The sequence below is a fragment of the Anomalospiza imberbis genome, chromosome 7 (genome assembly GCF_031753505.1).
Source record: "Anomalospiza imberbis isolate Cuckoo-Finch-1a 21T00152 chromosome 7, ASM3175350v1, whole genome shotgun sequence".
Lineage (NCBI taxonomy): Eukaryota > Metazoa > Chordata > Aves > Passeriformes > Viduidae > Anomalospiza > Anomalospiza imberbis.
The window spans coordinates 30202176-30223900 of record NC_089687.1 but is presented as its reverse complement, the minus strand read 5'-3'; the positions used below and the strand labels follow the sequence as shown (position 1 = coordinate 30223900).

The 21725-nt window shown below is 43.8% G+C and overlaps 1 protein-coding gene across 3 annotated transcripts in view; it reads right to left on the bottom strand.

Annotated features, from left to right (window-relative positions):
- Positions 1–682: 682 nt before the first annotated feature.
- The window catches only part of TMEFF2 (transmembrane protein with EGF like and two follistatin like domains 2), a 186616-nt gene continuing 165573 nt past the window's right edge, over positions 683–21725 (bottom strand). For all 3 annotated transcript variants that reach the window (XM_068196325.1, XM_068196324.1, XM_068196323.1), the window contains 4 exons: positions 7876–7999; positions 6169–6327; positions 1337–1423; positions 683–932 (listed from right to left, as the gene is read on the bottom strand). In XM_068196325.1, coding sequence (XP_068052426.1) covers positions 836–932; positions 1337–1423; positions 6169–6327; positions 7876–7999 — 467 coding nt within the window. In that variant the 3' untranslated portion in view covers positions 683–835. The remainder of the gene's footprint in view (positions 933–1336; positions 1424–6168; positions 6328–7875; positions 8000–21725) is intronic.

Here is a 21725-nt window from a genome sequence, read left to right as displayed (position 1 = left end):
ATACTCCTAACTCTTGTCTTGGGTACGTTCTGCCTGGGCAAAGTCTCTTTGGAGAGGAACAGCGCAGTGACTGCTGTTACAAGGGCTCTTTAGTTCAGTTCTGCTACTCAGTGGGACTAGAGCTCGGGCACCCAGTGCAGAGGATGTTCTCCAGCAGCAGTGACATTACCCCACTCTGCCCTGCAGTCTCACTCTGCTGTCTTCAAAATTCACAGCACAAACTAGAGCAGAATTACCTTCTTGAGAGGATGTGTTTTGGAGAGTTTCAGCTATCACAGAAATAACTTTGCATCTTGTCCATCATGTGCATGTGACAAAACACATGACCTTATTTTCCTGAGGTATAACCAGCATTTGGGTTCATTACATTTAATGGAGTAGGGTCACCCATAAAGTTATACATAAGGTATTTTCTTAGTGTTTTTCACCTTCTCTTTGGAAAAATAAATTATATCAGCATGTTCACGACGTGCAAATGGGACTGGCATTTCAGCTGTTATTATGTTATTAACTTTTTTAACCTAATAATTTTCAATCAAGAATGAGAAGCAATTTTCACTCACTCCAGTGACCAGAGTTGGAGATTCTGCCAAGTATTCTTGTAGGGTTCACCTTGACAGACACCTAATTCCATCTCAAATGGAAATGTTACCCCCGACACTCTCATTGCGGTCACCGAGAATTTCCATTTCCCCTTCGGTTAGGATTTAATTTAGAAGGCAAAGACTTCCTAAGCTATGGGAGAGTAAAGATAGATGGCATGGGAGAAGAAGGCTGATGAAATGTAGTTGACTCCGGATCTGAAATATTTTATCCCTCCTCAATGTAGGTTAAATTATTCTTCACCTTTCCCACATCCATAATTGTCGCTGATCTTGGACCAACTCAAAACCCTACTACTGAGTTCAGTAGACTCAAAATTGCCACTAGAACTGGAAAAAGAAAAAAAAAAAGAGACTTGTTAGTGTCCATACACAATATCCCAAGACTATACACAGCTATGAGATACAGCAAATTTAAGAAAGGCATTTTTTTTCTCATCACTGAGTATTTATTATATATAACAAATACATGAAAAAGAAAAAACTATATTGTGTGATATAAATAGTTTATTTACATTACAGAAAAACATCAAGACAATGTATACTATTTCAAATATATCCATACATAATCAAATATAGCTGTAGTACATGTTCTCATTGGTGTAGATTACCACAAATGCAAGGCAACATGTGTAGATCTTGTCTTAATCTTTTGTCTATAATACTGTATTTTGTAGTCCAAGCTCTCTGCAGTTAGTTTTGCCATTGTGGAAACATGCGCTCTTTAAATTAACCTTGTCGATGCTCTTGTTGTGTTGTCTGAACTGTAGTGCCCTGTGTTTTGCTTCTGTCTGTGGATTCTGTTGCTCCTGGGACATTTCCTGGAAAAGAGAGTTGTGAGAATACACGGCTCTTAGCAACACATCTGCTTGAGAGGTGGAAGGGGCAGCAGGGATGCGAGGGCGAGAGGGGCATCCTCCAGCCCTCCGTGTGCTTCCTCCTCAATGAAATGAAACCAGCTGGCTAATGGCAATGGCACCGCAAAAAAAAAGCCACCACATCCCCCAAACACATACTATGAACAAAATTATGGCAAGGGAGATGTTCGGATTCCTGAACCCTGGACACTCTCTCTGCATTGCAGTGATCCCAAGTGCACCGTGCTGTTCAGCTTTAAATAATGGGTTTATTTTGAGTGAGGTGTGGGTGGAAGATCCAGGATGGTCCCACGCTCACCTGGCCAGCGTCCCAGGTCTGTGAAATGCTTACACAGTGGCTGCCTTTCCAAGGCCCTAAATGTCTGCAGCCCCTGAGTCTCCATGGAAATGCTCCATGCTCAGCCCATGAGCAAACATCGTGCCTGCACCGTGCCACGGCTGCTTGGCTTGGTGTGGAAAGCATTTGTTCTGGAAAGCCCCAAATCTGTTATTCCTTTGGACAGCTGCAGGGACAAACCCCTTGTGTCTCAGGACCTCCAGTGTTCCTCAGCAAGGGCACGTTTCAGCCTTTCACCTGCAGCAGCACCTGCTGAGGGGATGCTACGTTTCTCCCTAATGGAAAGCTAATGGCGTGTTTCTGGCTTCCTCTCATGGAAAGGCACCCTCAGGCAGAAAGCATGGAGAAGTTTAATCCCAGGTGGAGGCCACAGGATGTTCTAATCAGCTGAAAGCCAAGGGTGGTTATGGTAAAAACTGTGGGCAGCTGCACAACAGACACTGAAACACTCTCTTGGAGTGCCATGAGAAGAGGCCCCACAAATACTCCAGATGACACTGACATGGGAAAAAAAATTCCCTTTGTACGGGGTGACTTGTTCTTCTGTTACAGGAGGGCTTTCGGCAGCACTAGGTGAAACCCTATGGGTTATGCACTGGGGAGAGCACCCCTCAGTGCAGTGAGAGCTTAAAGCACTTGCCTGCAGCTCTATGTCAAATAACTAAGAGCAGAACAGAGTGAAATAAAATTAAAAAGGTTATTTTTTCCCCCTGCTGTTGAATGGGAGTGATGTTATAGTTTTGTGACATCAACTGAAAGGCTAAACAAGAGAATAAGAACTTAGGATGCATTTTAAAAAAATACTGGAATACAATTATGTAAGTGTTGAGCAAAATATGGGTCAGACTGTCCTGACTTGCCTCACTTTTAGGCCACCCGGACCACCCCCTCATGAGAAGCTGTATGGCTGTGGGCTATATTTTGCCTCGTTCCTTCCTGGGAAGCAGTGAAGTAGGCTGCTATCATTACTCCAGGAAAAACCAGGCTGCGTCTCCTGCGCTCTCAGGGGTCACGGCAGAGCTTTCATTATGGAACTGAGGCAGACTTCAGCCGGTCTGCGAGCTCATGACGAACTCATTATTCACCGTGAGTTCCCTGGAAAGGCCATCAAGCTTCGGCAGTGAGTCAGGGAGCCACTGCTGGCAGGCACAGGGCCGGCTCCCTGTGCATCACGGGCACACCGAGAGCCCCTGGCCACTGTCTCCGCACGGCCCCTCCCGCCCGGCCGGCACAGCGGGGCCTCGTGGTGCTCTGCAGGACACAGCCAGTGCCACTTCCACAGGCTGAGACAGCTCCAGCAACACCCAGGGTTCCTCCCGAGCCCCCAGCATCTGGATTTACAGCCCTGCTTTGCCCTAGCACTCAGCCATGTGAAGTAGGGTTAGGGAACCAGGGCACAGTGGGCACAACCAGACTGATTTTCTATGAAACGTGGAGAAGTCAGGTGGCTGGGGGATGATGAGGATGGTCAGCAATCCCCAGGGATGCAGCTGTGCATGGTGGAACCAACTGCTCCAGCTGGAAGCAAGGAGATGAGCATCTCATAGGCACTTTCCCCAAACCAACACTGACAGTATCTACATAGCCACTTCAAGCTCGAAAGAAATAAATTCAAATGTAGAGATTACTCCAATTAAGATGATGAAAAAGCATCTTTAAACCAAAAATGCCCATGTTTCAACTGTACATTACCCATGGCTGGGAGCTTGGGAAGGCCCCAGGCTGCTTACACACAATGCTACTGCATTTACAGGTGGGTTGTATCTCAAGTGCAGCAAGGGGTTCTTAAAGGGAGCACTGGCATTTAACCAGCTTTTGAGACTTAATCATCTGCTAAAAATGAGTGATAGGTTTTCCTTGGTCCTTAACTGTTTAATCAAAAGTCCTTTGTAGTGCACTGTGTGGGGGGTGCATTCATTTATGAACACAGCAGTTACATCGATGTAAGCCAAGTACTGGAGCACAGGCTGCCCTCCCTCCCTCCCCCCACTGAAGCTTTGCTCGCGAGTTCGAGTTACTCACAATGTGATTCATAGCAGGTAAAACACGTTATGCATTCATTTTTAATCAAGTTATTTCTTCACATAAATAAGCTGCTGTGACTAAACATTAGGGAAGCACTAAAAATGCAAAGCTGTAAAGAAAACTGCTGAGAATCATTATGATACTAGGCCATACCTATATTATTTGCCATCCTCCTTCACTTTAATCACTGCTACTTTTTTTGCAAGGACTTTTTTTACAAGTCCTTGTGCAGACTGTGCCTCACTGTTTTACCTCTTGGCCTCTGGTTCCCTGCTCCTCCACCTCAGAAACTTATTCCCATTGCTGGCAGTAGTGATGAGTAGCCAAGCACTGAGTCACTTAAAACCCAAACATCATCACTTCTGTTGGTTGCATTTTCAGCTGAGTCCATCCTCTGACTCTGTTGGTTGTGTGGCTACAGAAATGGTAATGGTAGCAACTTGGAGGGCCAAGTGCCCAGGAGGCAGAGGAAGGGGCAGGGACAAACCTCATCTGTCAGCAGCCTGTTTATTCAGATTAAAGTGTCTGTGCAACAACAGCCCTAAAAGTCTCCAGGACTTGTTGAGAGCCTTCCAGCAATAGAGGACACCCCCAGAGATTTGCACCACTGTACAGGTAAAATTTTAAGAGCAACAACAATAATGATAGCTGGAAGACTACAGTGGTAGTTTTGTGAGGCTCACATGGATGTGATGCACCAAACTTGCTTGATTAATTAATTAGCTGAAGTTGCACTGAAATGAGCAGCAAAGAATTTGGCCGCAATGCCCTCTGAGTGAAATTTCCCTTCTTTCTCCCAGGAACCTGGCAAGGTCGTTTCAGCACTTTCAAGAATTCAGGGAGTGGAGTTCAAAACAGTGAAGTCAGGTTCCCCAAAGCAGACAACTTCAAAAACTCAATTGCTCATGCATATGCTGCCACAACACTCTCTTGTCAGTGGATTTCTCTTAGGCCACTTAAGAGCACACTTCTGCAAATGTATCTCAAATCATTATGCTGGGATGGAGGATGCTCTGCAGTAATTACATGCATTACAGAAAAAAGTCAAAAGATCATAAATTGACTTGGTTACAAAGTGTGGGGGAAAAGGTACTGTCTCTGTATGAAAACAGTGTGATAGGTAATTTGCATTACAGTACTGGATCACTCAGAGCTCCCTGTCTTCATTCTTCAGTATAAAGTACTTTGCTCACTGCCTCAAGGTGACAAAACTAGACTCACTTGACAAAACAATACACATTTATTCCATTATCAGTTTCTACACCACTTTCTTTCTCCCACTACATGCTGTATTTTTGGTTGTTTGAATTACCTCTGTGAATGCCACCTCCTGTAATCTACTGCCTCATTTGATAGTTGCCATTCAGGTGATGAACTCTGGTTAAAACGGTTTTGTTTTGCACATTTTGGCCAGAGAAGGATTTCTGATTTTTTTAAAAAATTCTTTTCCAGGAACAAATGCTCTACACTTGTCTTTCAGCCAGGTAGTGCAACATAGGGACTGAAATAAAGTAGAGATTTTATTTTATATGGAGGTATCATACTTGGTGCTTTTTTTATTTTAAAAAGAAAATAATTTTTAAAAGAGTAATTTATCAGTGCTGCTAACTGAATTAATTTAACCTTGTGATTTCTAAGAGGAGCCTGTAGATGTTTGACATTCAGAACATACCCCAAGCCCTCCCAGAGACAGTAACACAGTCAAGTGGGGGAGTAGAGCAGCACGTAGAGGGGAAGGATTGCATTTACCCCTCTCATTTTGAACTACCCTGGGGATTTTTCCATTCACACAACCCTCTGCTCCTCACTAAAGAAAAAAACCCCGAGTACATCATATATGGAAGACCCTAAAACATGTGCAGTGCCTTTGAACATGCACTCAAGCCTAATGAAATCATTTAATCAGCAGGGTTGCAAACAGGCTTAAAAGTCTGTATGCTTTGCCTGATTAGGACTAAGGGAATGGGCCCTTAAGGAAGCCAGATGGAGATATGATTAGTTTTATTAAGTGTTGATCCAGCTGCTGTATTTATATTTCCCCTATTTATATGAACAATATTTGTCCAAGCATCTGAATACAAAATAGAGAACTTCACTTGCTGTAGGCACCGTTGCTACCTAAGTTTGATTAAGATGGAAGTAAAAATTCAGTCATAATAATGAAGGAGCACTGGCTGGTTGGACCAGATGATATCTTCTGTTTGCTGGTGAATGAAATAGCATTTGTTATCAGTAGTGTCACTGCAGAAATCAGTATAATAAGCGCACATTGCAGGAAAAACAAAAGGATTTTCTCTTTCTACTGTAAAATACCAGAGATACTGACCTTGTAATACAAAGGACTACAACACAGATGATAGCAATCTGGATGGTTCCAATCACAGCTGCTATTAAGACATACTGAAATCGTACTGGACCTGGAACCACATATAAAACGCTGTAGTCCTTTTTTTCACAGTGTTGTCCAGTATAGCCAGCATCGCATCTGAAATTTAAAAAAAAATTTCCTTATTACACATGCTGCTTTCAAAGAATGCTGTAAAAACTGTATTTGGAAAAAAAATAGTGGCTGAAGCATAAGCTTATGGGTTTTTTTTTTGGTTTTTTGTTTTTTTTTCCAGAATGGACTCCCACAGAGAGAGTTATCAGTGAGTGCTCAGCCTCTCAGAGGGAAGACTTGTGGTCCTCAGTGTCACCAAGGTCTGTGAGAGAGAACAACACTGTGAGAATGCCAGGAGGTGCCCAGGGGACCAAGACATAACTGGCTTCAAGTGGAACTACTTGCACGCTGTGATGAGAACCCATTTAGTTCCTTGCACAACATACTTTCCATTTCTCCCTTTCTTTGGGGAGGTGGGGGAGGGTGAAAAGCCATCGAGCTGTGGTTCCTTATGCAGATTACCCCTAAGGAGGTGATAAGCAATCATCCAGGCTCCATATGAAATGTGATTAGATGTTCCTGAAAGTGGATACATCATTTACATTTCGTCTGGTTGCTATAAAAAACCCCTCTATTGATGCTGCAGCCATCCACCCCAGTGCTGCCTGCTGCACTGCTCACCAGTTCCCCTCCTGCAGCCTGACAGCTCCACTTTGCTCTGTGATTTTGGGGCCAAGCAGTGCTTTCACGGTTTTAGCTCTTGCCCTGTTTCCCCTTAATTGCCCAAGCAAGATGTGAAAATCCAGGTCAATGGCAGCAGCAACTGTCAGGGACTGAGACAGATGGCTTGGGCTCCTCTCAGGTGTGTTAGTGAAGCACTAACCCCGATGGGTTAAACCTTGTGCTGCCTCCCTTTTCATCCCCTGCATTCCCACAGCTGCCAGCAACTTGAGGAAATTATATTTTTCAGCTGAATGGAGCACCTAAAATGCAGAAGCTACAAAGAGCAAAATGTGTCCTGGCTGTTTGTGTGAGCTGGGAGAAGCTGGCGTGAGGTTCTGCCCTGGGGAGAGCCTGGTGTGTATCTTTGTGCTCCCATTCCAGTGTCTCAGGAAAATGATGCTTCATGTGTAATAGTCCTTTTGCAGCCACCTGGCCACTGTGTGGACTTCAGAAGTAGTATCTGCACCTGTGCAGGGAGCATTCACTGCAGGAGCACTACAGTGCTTTCACTATATTCCTCCTCCCTGCCCAAACCTCCTCCAAAATCACCTCCTGCTGAAGCAGCCACCTCTGCCCCAGCCAGCTGCCCCACGAGCACCACTCCTGCCCCAGCAGGGACATACACTGGTGGCACTCCTCTCCCTCAGGCTGAGGAGGGCACCTAGCAAGGTCTGAGTGCTTTGTGAAGGGCTTTTAAAAACACAAAACACATCTAAATATAACTGAAGGTTACTGGATGGCTTTACAGTCCGTTAACATTGTTCATAACTCAATACACTTTTGGGACTTTGTTGAATAATTTAAGTCTGATGGATTTTGTAGCACAAAGGGCCATGGTTGCCATTATTTTCCTTAGCTGATCCAGATTAAGTGTTTCTGTAAGTCATTATTTCCATGCGTGTAGCCTTCCCTTGCTAGCGGAAGGGTTACCTGCAAGACGGTTCCAGCATGTTTGTGGAGTGCTCACACTTGCCATGCATGCAGAAGCCGTTGTAATGCTCTGGACAAGGGATGTAGATCCCTCTTGCACTTTCTTCCAGTTTATTTGCATTCTCTGTGAACACAGGTGAAAGGGAACATTAACCTGACCATGTAGGATAAGGTGAAGTAATGGAAAGAACTCAACATATGAAAGAAAGGAAAACCAGAGAGCAAGATGTGAAAGATGTTGCTCATGGGAAGCAAGAGCAAGGGTTTGCCCCTTCAAACAGGTTGGTGAGATTTGCAAGGGTTTATCTCAGTCTTTTATAATTCCTGTCAAGTTACATCAAATGAGACACCTGAGGAAATAACGTGACTACGCAAAACCTGAGGACAGAAAGGCACATGCAAAATACCTGGTTATTTCTGTTTTACTTTATGGACTGTCTCCTCAAACTGAGACAAAGTTGGGAAAGAGAGTCTGGACATTTGCATGTAATATACATTATAGATTTTTAATTCAACACAACATATACAGAAAGACAGTTTTATGGCTGAAGTAGAGCAGGAGTCCAGAGCTGAAGTTTATCATCAGTGCTGCACACCCCTGCCCCAAAGCCCAGTGGCCTCCTCCACGTCCCACAGCATTCAGCACTTTGAACTAGTCTGACGTTTCGAGCCTACTTCTGCAGCAGTTAAAGAGTCACTGAGACTGCAAATCCTGGGAAATCCCTTCATGCAGCCAGGAAAATGGAGGCTTAATTTAGTTTTCAAACAGGTATGTGCTCAACTTCACATGCTGAAACACAGAGTGTTACCACCATGAACTCACATGAATTTTGTAGGTCACCAAGGTATTAATTAATCTGGGTAACTTTGGCAAATTCTTCCATTTAACCAATACGTATGATATCTTAAATGGTAACACTCCTTTTTATGTGATAGTGTCTTCTAGCCATGATTACTTAAAAACAGAAGAATAAATCTCATCATGGATGTCTGAGGAAATGCAGCTTGCACACAAATAAGTTGAAGCATTTTTATCTTCCAAAGGAAGTCCCCGAGTGTTATAAAACAATTGCAATTTGTGTTCTGCCTCTGAGCCAGTCATGCCAGCAGCAGGCATGCTTAGGTATTATCCCACCTCTGGGAAAAGTGTGTGCAGCAGATCCAAGATTCAGATTTTCATAATGAATTTCTTTTCTGTCGCTGCTGTCCAAGGAGACTTGTAAGAGTCTCTAACCACTTGCACTAATAAAGTTGGTTATATTGCCCTTATGTGAAAACAGGCGAGGACCAGCTCCCAGCAAATGAGAATGACAGGCAACCTCTGTGTCCCTGCTGACAGCATTAGCTTCTCTTTCATCCTTAAGATTTTCAGGACCTCTGCACTCTGGACCATTATTGCATCTTTTCAAATGCACATATGCTGAACACAGGCCCGTGTGCCTCTCCCCGTTCCCTGATTACATTGGGATACCTGTGCGAAGCTGTTGGGGACCATGCAGTGCAGGAGCATGGGGGCACCGAGGATTCCTGGGCTGGGGGCTGACAGCTGTCTCTGGAACAGCACAGACAGGATGTGCTGACAGGAGGCATGTTACAGGTACGGTATAACCTCCCTTGAGAGCTTGCTCAGGAATTTTTGTCACCAGAAAAAGGTGGGAACACAAGGTCCATTTGGTCTGGCACTAAACATTTTTGGCTACCTATCACCCTCTAAGTGAGACACTGGCTACCAACACATGAAATATGCCCACAAAGTTATCACCACTTCATGCATGTTCCTTTATGCCCTGGAAATCCCCCCAGACAGAATTAATGTGTGTGATGTGTCAGCTGTCAATGGACTTGCCCATGGCACACATGATCTCAACATGCTCAGGACCTGTGGAACTCCATACCCATGTAGTGATAACCTATGCACTGTGTCTCATGGGTTCTGGGTGTGCTTGACCTCTGCTATGGCCCACATTCAAATCTATTTCTGTCCAGGAAATGGCAGCAAGAAGTATGGGATCCTTATTAATACACCTAATTTTCCTATGGTGGAAAACATAATGCCATTTCGTTCAAATCCTCCATTACCAGAGGAAGTTTGCTTCCTCTCTGAAGAACAGGAGACTGCTCTGTGTGCACAGGCACATATGTGCGTATCCTAGATTGATCCTTCTCAGGTACTGAGGTATCTCTGCCATGTCTGTGCACCACCACCTAGTGCAAGAATCCCTCTTCTCTCAGATCAGCCAGCAGTGTGATTAAAACAGTATGAAATCCTTTGGTTTAATTTTTTTAAAGGCTCACTTCAAGATGGGGGGGGAATGATAACTTTCAGGACAGACTCACCTGGGATTTGAAAGGGGGACCAGGACCTATCTGGATGTGCAGATGCTCTCACTGTGTGTAGGCTGTAGGGCTGGCATTGATGTGGGCAGAAACCATGTTTTCTTTAGCAAGGTCTCCAGCACACTTTAAAGTAAATCTAGGATCATGCAGAACTTTTAATTACACCTCTAAGCATGACGTTGTGATGGAAAATGCTTTACTGAATCTAAAATGAGATGGTCCAAGCTTTGCTAGCACTCGTAGGATAAACACTTCATAGGGTAGGCACTTCATACAGGAACACTTGTCACCTGTCTCAGAAGAGCCCACAAAACTCAGACAGAAATTATCTGTATCTCATTTTGATTGATGACTCCTCCAAAAGAGTCAGGGACATATATAAAGGCAGAGCAGGGGAAAACCACATTTTTAGTTTGACCTGCCATTTAGGTTACTCTAAGTACAGACCACAATAAAAACATTTTGTTCAGACTGAGAATTTCCCTGCCTCAAAACAGGTTATTTTTCTCACTACAAAATCCATCTTTTCGGAGCCAATATAGAGACCCAGACACCCAGGCATGTTCTAAAAGTCCCTTCATGTTAAAACTGACTGCTCCCATTTCTGGAAAGACCTGAGCACTTTTCAGCAATCCAGCTGTTGATGAGATACTAACTCTTATAAATGTATCACATGGTTTACATCACCACGAAACAAGAACTATAAACTGATTCTAAAAAGAGAGGATAGAAATAAAAACCATGCTGAGGTTATGAAGCAAACAAGAACTGTACATATCTTAAAAAATTAAACCTAAATTAAATAAATCACGACTTCCACCCTTATAAAAACTTTGGATTATTTATAAATTCAGTATTGGATGCAATTTGTGCAAGTCAAACTACAGTATCACTACACTAAGGAGCCCCTCTACCACACCAACCTCACACCTACAGAGATCTAAGCTAAATACAAACCCACTTTTTTTCAAGCACAAGTAGATCTGTATGCATAAAGCAATGACACAGACTAAATTCAAAGTTACTCAGGTTTCAGTAATGCTAAATTCAGTAGCTCCTCTTCACACACCAGACTTGCTGCATTATTATTGGCAACAATGTGGGCAAGTTTTATTTGTGCCAGAAGAACAGACCTTGTACCTTTTTGTGATGGACAGGATTCGAGGTAGAAGCCAGCTGTAAAGACTAGAGGTAAAAATTGGACTGACTGGATCAGTTTCTCCTATCTTTGGACAAAAGAAATTCCTGCCACATTTCTCAAAATGCTTGTCCTTTTTATTAAAAAAAAAAAAATCCCCCCCCTTCCAGATCAATTGTATTCAAGAATCCTTTTCTTGAAGCACTTTTGTGATCGAAAAAGTCACTCTGATGAAGGCAACAGCTTTTGCATTTCTGCATCATTTTTTTCAGCTTTAGCCTAACATGACTTTTCATATTGTTCACATCCCTTGTTAGTGCCAGCACATGACATGATAGCCTATCAAATAAGACACACTAGTCAAAACATGTTATTTTTAAGTGCATGGAGGCCAGATGCTACTTTGTGGAGTTTGAAACAGCTTATCATCTTTCCCACTGGAAAAGTCTCCCAGTTGCACCCTTGTTCTCCAGCCTCTCTGTGGATGGCAGGGAGATGCTGAGATGATGAGCTAATTCTCTGGCATAAACTGGATGCTCAAAAGATATCCAGTGTGGCTGACCACCCATTCAGTGATCTTGCTTTTCCTGATGGATTGTCTTCTGAAATGTTAAATAAATTATTTAAAGCTATCTTGTCTAAATTCCTTAATATCCGTGCCTGTTCCTGTCTTTCATCAAGACGGCGCAGAAGAATGATTTCAAATCTATTTTGTATCATTTTAATTTTAATTTCTGGTTTAGCTATGTGGCTTTCCTTCAGTCTTTGGAAGTTGAATATACATCCTTCAGATTCTCAGGTAACTATTTCAGTGAAAGCTGAAATTCAAAAGCTGGAACAATCTGCCTGGTGGCAGGATGTGACTCTGCAAGTGATGAAAACAAGGCAGCCAGACTCTTCTCTGGGCAGCTCTCACTGGTCCCCAGCTCCCATCTGAGCTAACATGGAGCTTCTGTTCCACAACCAAACATGTGCAGTAGTGCTGCTGACAAAGGAATAAATCCATTAGTGCCCTTGATGAGGATTATATGAAGTACTGTCTGGAGTGTCCAGAAAATTTTTCTAGACATAAGGTCCTACAATCCACTTTAGAGAAATTCAAATAAAAAATCTAGGCAAAAATAGGATTCTTGTATTCAAGAACTGACTGCCAGGCACTTAACAATTAGTTCTGCAGGGCTGATAAGTCTGTCATTCTTCATGTGTGAATCAGTGAGACTTTCCAGGTGATTTTAAGCAAGCAAAGTAGAATATACACAGCTCATAAATGCTGATGTACAGCCGGTAATGTTGGAGCTTTGGAAATAACTATTAGGCTATGCCCATATGAGAAAATATTGGCTCACATACAATGTTAACACCTAGTGTACAGTCATCCCTGGACCAAGGGAAGGCCTGAAAATACATATAGACACATATATTTCATCAAAGAAGGGATGAGACAGTGAATGATATAGAGCAGAAGCTATTTTGACACCTATCTCATTGGAAAAAGTGGTTAAGGAGAATTGACTTACATAATAATTTAATCTTTTAATACTGCTGAGGTCAGTCAAATTTGCAGATGGAAGCTCTTGCTGATATTGAAGTAGTGACTCCTTACACATCACATCATCAGAGGACACATGAAGGGAAAAAGAGATTTTGGGGTCAAATGTATGTCTTTAACATTCTCAACCACTTTTGGAAGCATATCCCCCCTTGTACCTCCCTGGCAGGTCTCCCCAAGAGATGCTGCAGAGCACAGCACTGGGAACTTTCTTAAGAAAGCTCTTCTGCTCTGCATGAAAGAGACTTCTTGTGCAATTCTTGTTTGAAATCAAAACAAACATCCAGAGTGTATCCACCTGTGGAGCAAAGGCAGGGATGCCCTGAATTCTGGGATAGAGCTTCAGCTGATTGACTGCAGGTGAGAATCTGAACCCTGTGGATAAGCCTAGGGATATTTATGCTACTCATCTTCATAGAGTCTTCATAGAGTCAGCAACTGCTGCTCTTTGGATGTGAAAGGGAACTTTTTCAGGCCAGGAATATCTGCAGGAATGGTTCAAAGGTCCAGGAGAAGGATGGTAATGGTGCTGCTTCCTCTGAAAATGCAGAATTGCTTTAGCAGGTTTGCTGGTACTTCCCCCCCTCTTCAGTAGCATCCAACAGGAAGTGAGATCCCGCAGCAGCTTAGGGCTGAAGTCCTTAGGCAGGCTTTCCACTCCCTTGTAATGAAGAACTGCCGTGATAAATCCCAGCTCAGACTCAACTCTGATCAGAGAGCAGAGATTTCTCCTGGCTCTTTGCTGACCAGCTCCAAGGCACATAGTCCTTGGCAAACTGTCCTGCTGCACTGCTGCCAGCTGCTCAGGGCCAGCCCTGGGAGCACCTTCACCCCTCACGCTCCCTTCTCCTGAAACCTGGCTTTTACAATTACAGAGCACCTCTTCACAATGAAGAGAATGTGTGCAAGCAACTCGCCTGAAAATCACTGTTTGGGTGGGCGTTGAGTGAGAATTCTGAAGGAAGTGCTTGCTGCTGCTCAAGAGGGAGCTCACCAGCCCACTCTCCCTGAGAGCAAGAGGAAAATGAGACACCAAATGTCAGCTGAAAACGTCTGGCACCGCTATGTTGCAGCCTGAGCCTAAATTCCTCCTGCAGCCACTCCAAGTGCAAACTTGAAGCTAGTTTTTCTACATAAACTGCACAAAAAATACCCTTCCTATATTAGCTGCTTCACCAAGGGGGAAAAAAAGAAATGGAACACGGTGAAATAAATTACATTCACTTCTTTTCTCAGGCACAAAATAGGCTTGCTGAACACAGTAATTTATTAATTTTAAATGTCCCTATGCAAATCAGTTCCCTGGAATAAGACAAAATTCACTTTCCTTTTAAAAAATAATCTAGGGCTTTTTATGTTTGAGATGATGGCAAGATGTCCTAGTGCACTTCGAAAAAAAATATTGTGCTCTGTCTTTGCAGTAATGCATCATAATTATTCAGCCTGCTGCCATAATTAATAATAGAAACCAATGAATTAAGACACTAATAATCCCCAGATGTTCAAATGGAGAACAAAATACTTTCAGCTTGTCAGCATATATATGGGGGCTATGCTATATATGTTAAAGCTGTTGCTGAACTTTGGAAATCAAGAAGCACTTTTACTTACAACATCTGTGAACATATCTTCCCTTCTTTGAGAAAACTGATTGAAATCAAGCAACTTGTTAATCATTTTCCTGCATACATAACAAGACCATTTGTCTACTCAAAACTAAACCAGGACTGGTTTTTATTTTTTTTTTTACCCTTGTTTTTCACAGTGTCTGTTGTCCCCTTGAATTCACAGATGCCTTGCCCTAGAGATTGTACAGGTCCCTAAAAGCCAAGGCTCCTGCATGTAAAAGAAGGTTCTACCAAGTAGTTACTGCAATACAAGGTGCAATGCAACCCAAAGTTGCACAGTGATGTGAGTACATGGCAGCAACCACTGCTCACATGTCTGAACGGGAGCACCCAGCAATATAAGCTAAACTGGAAGAGAAAAAACACCACATGGGCTAATGTGTTGCTCCAAAGCAGCGTTTCTCCATGTCCAGGTGCTCACATTAGGCTCAGCTCCTCCCTGGGGAGATTGTTCCATTCAGTGAGGTAAGGCAGGCTGCTGCCTCACCTTGTCCAGCCTCCTCTGCTTCCCGCCACCACATTTCAGCCTCTCACCCTGACTGAGGTCCCCCTGAAGCAGCAGCCACTGCTCTTTGATGCTGCACTCCACCCTTGATTCCAGGACACCCAGAGGAGGCTGATGCACTGAGCTCTCCCTGCAGCAGCTCCACAGAGCTGCTTGTGCCCGTGTCAGTGGCGCCTGCCACTTCCCAGGCCAGCAGACTGGCGATGTCCCCAGCTGCCCGTGTCATCTGTGTGTCAGCTGTCCCCAAGCCATCTCCCCACGCTTTTGTGGATGAAGTAACACAGACAGAGCTCTTTAAGGCAGCTGCTGCCGGGGCCAGTCCTGAGGGCTGCAATCATTGCTAGGTTGGGATTTAATGATGCAGGGCTGTAGTGTGGATTTATCAAAGCCCTGGGTAAAGGGGCCCTTACAGTTTGTGTTGCCTTCTTTTGTGTCAGGATTGAATAAATCTGTGTTAACTCCATTCTTAGAATAGATTAAATGCCTCTTTGTGCTAACTCAACTACTCCTTGTTTTTGGCAAGCTGCTGACGTTCCCTTCACTCAGATTCTCCTGCCTAAGAGAGATGCCACCAGTCCTGTGGGAGCAGCATCCTCCCCCTTCAGAAACCAGCAGCGTAAAGAAATAAAGTCATAGTTTATCTCCTTGCACACAATCTCCTTATGCAGCTCATGACAGAGCCCTTAGAGGATGAGTTAACCTTATTATTATTGTAATTCTGTGTTGAAAAAGCATTGGTGTCAGTTTAGAGATTTGTGAGGTTCCCTCCAATTAGGCTGCATGCCTGAAGGCAGAGGGCCGAGTGCTGGATCCATCACACGCAGCACTGCAGGAGCAGAGCGGGTGTCACCCTCTGTGAAAAATTTCTCCCAACAGCTGAGCCCACAGCTTGTTTTCTCTCCCATCCACCTCTCCTCCAGCTGTTCATTAGCACCAGTGCTGGAGGGGGTGAAAAATGGACAGGAACAACCAGATCAGGGCTCCTCTCTATGTCCTCCCCTCTGAGAAAGTATGCCTGAGAGTTTCAATTTACTGCTTAATACCAGGTTAAACAGAGATGGAAACACCACCCCAGTATGTGGATGTTAGCAGCAGAAGATACTTCTTTATACAACCAAATTGTGTCTCCTTCAAAGAAAGCAGACGTGGATCTGCAGAGGAGGGCTAGGAGGGATGCTGCCAGAGGAATACCTCTACACTCAGCACTGCATTTTAGGGCACAGGAGACAGACCACCACCCCTGCTGCACAGCCCCAGCAGCACACAGACATGATTCTCACTAACCAGCAGCTCTTCACGACCCTTCCCAGTCGAGCACTGCAGTGACACAGCACTATTAGTTAACTTTGTTATATGATGATTAAGGAACAAAACTCCCGAACTTGACCGAGTGGCATCCTGCTGTTTCTGCTTTGTGTGCTACTATGCAATTTCTGTATCAAAGCAGCCTGGCTAGTGCAGCACTCCAGAGCAGCTTATTTATATGTAGATGTGGCTATATGACATTTCCAAATGCCATACATTTGCATATGAAGGTTCCACTTTTTTTCCCCAGCTTCAAGTAAACAGAGTCTGCTGCAATTCCAAAGCAGTGCTTTCCCTCACTTGGAGCTGACTGAGAACCATCTTCCTTAAGCAGCTAAAAAAAAACCCTGAAACACCTAATTTTCGCAATTCAGCAATCTTAGCTATCAACAGTGTCTCTGGGTGGGTCTTGTGATTTATAGCTGTACCTTTGATGCCAATCCAAGTGCAGAGAGCAAAACTGCAAGACCTTAAGATTTCATATGAAATGGCTACAGATAATCTGCAATACCAATCAATATTTGCAAATAGGCCTCAGACATATGATGGAAGCTTGTGGTCATCCTAAAAAAGCCTGTGGGTCACATTCATTATAGCTATGAAGATGGTATTGATTTTTGCCACTGATTTTCCACTTGAAAACAAGAGCAGGAGCATGTTGCAGGAGACGCTGAGGAGCTCTGAAACTGCAAACCTAACATAAAAACCATAACCTTATGTAACACCAGGAAAGCCAAGTGGACATTATATATTCAGCTTTCTTGTCAAAGAAGATAAGGCTGAAGCAGATGGTATGTGGGCAAAGTTTCAACCGGAATACATTGCCTTCTAAAAACCAACAGTGCTATGAAAACAGCCTGATTTTGTGGCATGAGGCAGATGAACACGTTACCTGCACACTGAAGAGCTGCCTGATGCCAGGCCTCGAGGTATGAGCTGGAAGAGTTTCCTGTTGGCAATGTGTGCATGGCAAAACACAACTCTCAGCACTTCTCCTGCACCACCCTGCATGAGCAGTACGCATTACGTGCAATACGCAGACTGAGCCTTGTCCTCGTGCACGCTGCAGCTGGGATGCACAGCCAGGGTGTGTGCTGAGGGAAGCACTCCTTGGGCATCACCAGGCAGTGTGGGAGGGCTGGTGGGCAGTAGAGCCTGTGGTGGTCACCAGACATCAGCTGTCCTCCTCTCCCACAGATCAGCCCTGCTCCCTCCCCATCCCCTTGGGCTGGGAACCACCGAGGTGGGGATGAGCTGCTCCCGTGAGCCCCGGAGCTCTGCCTGCTCTCAGAAGACCATGACAGGCACTTCCTGACTGTGACAACAGGTACAACAACTCCCAGGAGTCACCTTCGCTGTGATCTCAGCTTACAGAGTTTCATCAACTTGCTACTGCATTTCTAGAGCACCTCATCCTCCACTGCCAACTGGTAGATAGCATCAACTATGACAAATGGGATGAGGTGCCAGAAAGCTGATAAATACTTTTGATATGGCTCTAAAAATAGTGAAGGGATATTTGTATCCTTCTGACATTTTTTGAAAAGTAGATGGATATGCATGACCTAAGTTTTAAGACGGGTGTCAGGAATATTGATGTGTGGAAGGAGCAGGATCGTTTGGCTGGCGTTGCCCCGGGGGACAGTCGCATGACTGATGATGTCTCCATCTCCAGCTGAGGGTGTGCTTGGAGGGGGCTCAAGCAGAAAAATGGGAGCCCATCCAGAAAAAGACGAGGATTCATCTTGCCCACCTAGGACATATTGTTTCCTTTATGGGGATGGTGAAATTAGAGAAATGGGGTGCAAGTCCTCTTGGAGCAGCACTGCTGTGCCCTAAGTTATGTCCTTGCAATTCTTGCCACATTAGCTCCCGTACCATGTGTGATTGAAGCATGTTCCCAGCATCACACCTGTAAATTTAATCTGGTATTTCTAAACCCTCTCTGGAAATGTGGAAGACAAACACAGTTTCTTCCTTTTCCCTCCAAGGTCTAGAACAATGTAGACTCCAATTCACACATCCAACCCCAGATGTCCTGAAATTTTCCCTTCTTTGGCACCTATGCAGGAATTTAAGTACTGGTGCAAATAGCAGCTCTTCCACATTGTAAGGACTACACTGATAGAAATTGCTTTTAAGCAATTAAACTGTATATTAACAAAGCATGCTTCCAGTTTGTGTGGAGATGCACTTAGAACCTCTATCCACCTGATCAAATTCAGAGAACAGGCACATCTTACATAACACAGAGCTGCATTTTCCATCCATCCTCACCCCTTCAGCTGGCTGCATGGCTTTTACTGGCAGAAAGATCAGGCAGACAATCAATGAAGCAAAGTAGGAACTTCCTCTTGAGAAACTGCTGCACATAAAAGCACACCCTAATCCAATTACCAGGCTGCCCCCTAATTTCCAATAGAAACTCTAGGTCTGAATGGATTGTTTTCCACAGAGAAGCAGTGCTTGAAAAGGTCTCTGACTTATATTTAGGTCTGCCAGCATGGTGTTATGAGACTTTATTTTCTGGTTTCACACTTCAAACAATCTCAAAAAATTACAGCTGAAAGCAAGTATGAATGGCAAAATTGCCAGAGGTTTGATGGAAGGCATGGATAAGAAAAGGTTACCCAGGTATGTGACAGCACAGACAAGTAGGTCAGGGATGTCATTTTGGCTACAAGGTGTTTCCTTCAGTCCTTTTGACAATCTGAAGGTTTTACAGTCCTAGTTTTACACTGATTTTATATTCAGTTTTGATTACTAAAAGCAGTCTTTTTTTTTTTTTCCTTTTTTTTCGGGGGGCACATGTTGGCAAGATGCTGCCAAGCTGAAGTGTAACACCCATTTGGCTCCCTTCCCTCCTTTCTTTTTTTCCAAGGTAGCATCTGTGCTTGTAAAAACATGCTGCCTGAGAGGATTCATCCAGGAAACTAAAGAAAGAGCTGCAGAATTTGGGGGAAGTGTGTGTGAGAAAATAGGAGACTGAAATAAAAATACTTGACTCCTATATCTGGTATTTTTGTACACTTCCTGGATCACATGGCTGGCAAATCCCTTGTGAATATCCTGGCTATTTTAGTTGCCAGAGCATGACCCTGAATGGCCTGTGACTACTCAGAGATATGTCTGTTGTTGGCTATAAGCATGGTTTCAGCCATGTTTTTCACTGCTTTTGTTCAGGCTATTCAGAAAAGTTTTGTTATGCTCAGAAACATTTTATTGGCATGTTGCAAACCCATGATCACTCCTCCATACAAATCAAATGCTACACTTGCTAAGGGATGAATCCGTCTGGTTTGATGCTATTTTTACTCACCCCTTTGCCCTGAGTCCTGCATTGTAAAACTGTGATGGCAATGGGTCCGCACATTCTACAACCTGGCTTTTTTTTATCAGTCCAGCTGTATTGTTAAAATCTTTTGTGGCTGCTCAGAGGGTTGGCTTTCAGCAGACTGTATGTTTGAAATTCCTACTTGGTAAACAGGAACACACCAAGCAGTGTGCATCCTTTCCCATGCCTGGAACTGGAGAGATATCCCTTACTAGTCCCAATTTTAAGTGTAGGAGAAAATGGATAAAACAATATAAAATGTCACTGCAGCAAAACCTGCTACATTCCTTTAGTGTTTTACCAAAGATACACAGTTTCCCATCTGTCCTGAAACCCTGCAATGGAGGGACAGAGCCAAAACCTTTGCGTGTCCTTGGGTTTGCATCAAAAGGGTCCAATGTCACCACACAAATTTAAGCTTTTTGCCTGTTCCTCCAATACCACAGGCAGTAGCTGATCTCTGAGATGCAGAGAGGAGCCCACCCAAGGCTGCAGAACACATTCTGTGCCTATTAGAGCCTGAGGGGCTGCGAGAGACCCCTCCAAGGCACACTGAAGACATCACTACGGAGCTGTCACCTCCCCTTGTCCGCTGACTGCAAACTCTTCCAGTGTCCTTCAGCTGACTTCCCCACGGACCCAGGCCAGACTCTGCCTGCAAAAATAGGCCTACAGCGTCTGGTGGCCTATCTCCCAACAAACTCTTCCATCCAGACCCCTGGCCATCCCTCTATGATGGGACAGAAAGCAAGCACAGAGCCCGCCCTGCCATTTCCTTCCATAGAGAGTGGAACAGCTTCTCCATGCCCCAGAGGTCCCGGGATTCATCACTGGCCACTCAGCTCATTTTGAAGCACAGACAGAAAAGTCTACTAAGAACATCTCTTTTTTTTAATAAATGAATACCTGCATTTACTATTTTTATACACCTGTCATTATTGTCTTGCAGCAGTGCCACAGAAGTGAGCTGTAAAGATGGCATTTGTGAAAATAAAGGGTTTGGTATTTTAACTCCGCACCCACTCCTAGAGCTAATATTGAAAGCAGGAGAAGCTGAATGGAAAAGAAAGGGTAATTCTGGAAAATGGAAAATTTACTAAGAATAAAATTGGACAAAAAAGCCATACAGAGAAATCTCAAAGCCATTAAACTCAATGGCCACTCTCCCACTACCTTCAGCAAGGCTGGAATTTTACCTACTGCCTCTTTAAATCTTATTGACTCTTATAACAGCATTTTAAACCAAACAGCTGACATCCTTCTGCCCAGCCAAGGCCTTTTAAATCATTGAAATGCAGGATGGAAAAAAATCTGCAGTGCCAGATGTGTCTAAAAACAGTCACAGTTCTTGTTGAGGCAATCTGCAGAGGAAAATGTTTAGCATTTATCATGCCTGACAAAACACTAATAGTTTATCAGTTTTGATATTATAGACTAATAACAAGCTTTTCCATGGCTACTTCATTTGCAAAGCACAGAGACAGGCTGCACTACTGTTACTTGATTTTAGAACAGTGCTTTTTATTTAATCATTTCCCGTCCTAGCTGGATGGAAGCACACTTCCATTATTAAATGAAATTGTAAACTAAATACTCTAGGGAAGGGGTGTTTTTGATGTGTACCTGACACAGCTTTAAACCACAGATAAAATAAGAGGGAGATTAAAATCATAGGGAGAGTTTTAATTTATTTTCCCCCCTGAAAAATATTTTGCCATTATGTAATGCTGTCTGAAATGGCTAAGGTTTGTGGAACAGCAGTAGGCAAAGCAGTGCATTTTGATTCTGTGCTGATAATATGCTGACATGCACTGCCACAGCTACTCTAATGGCCCATTTTGTTTACAGTTGTTGTATTTCCAAGAAGAGAGTTTCACAGTCACTTAACGCTCACGGGTACAAGGTAAAATGACAGCCCAAGTGTGTAAGAAGTCACCTTTCTAGGCAGGTAAATATTGCTTTTCAAACCTCAGTTATTAAGAGCACTTCTGCTTGCTTGGTGATACAGAGGTGCTCCTCAAACTGCCGAAGCTGGGTTTATCCTGAATGCAGAG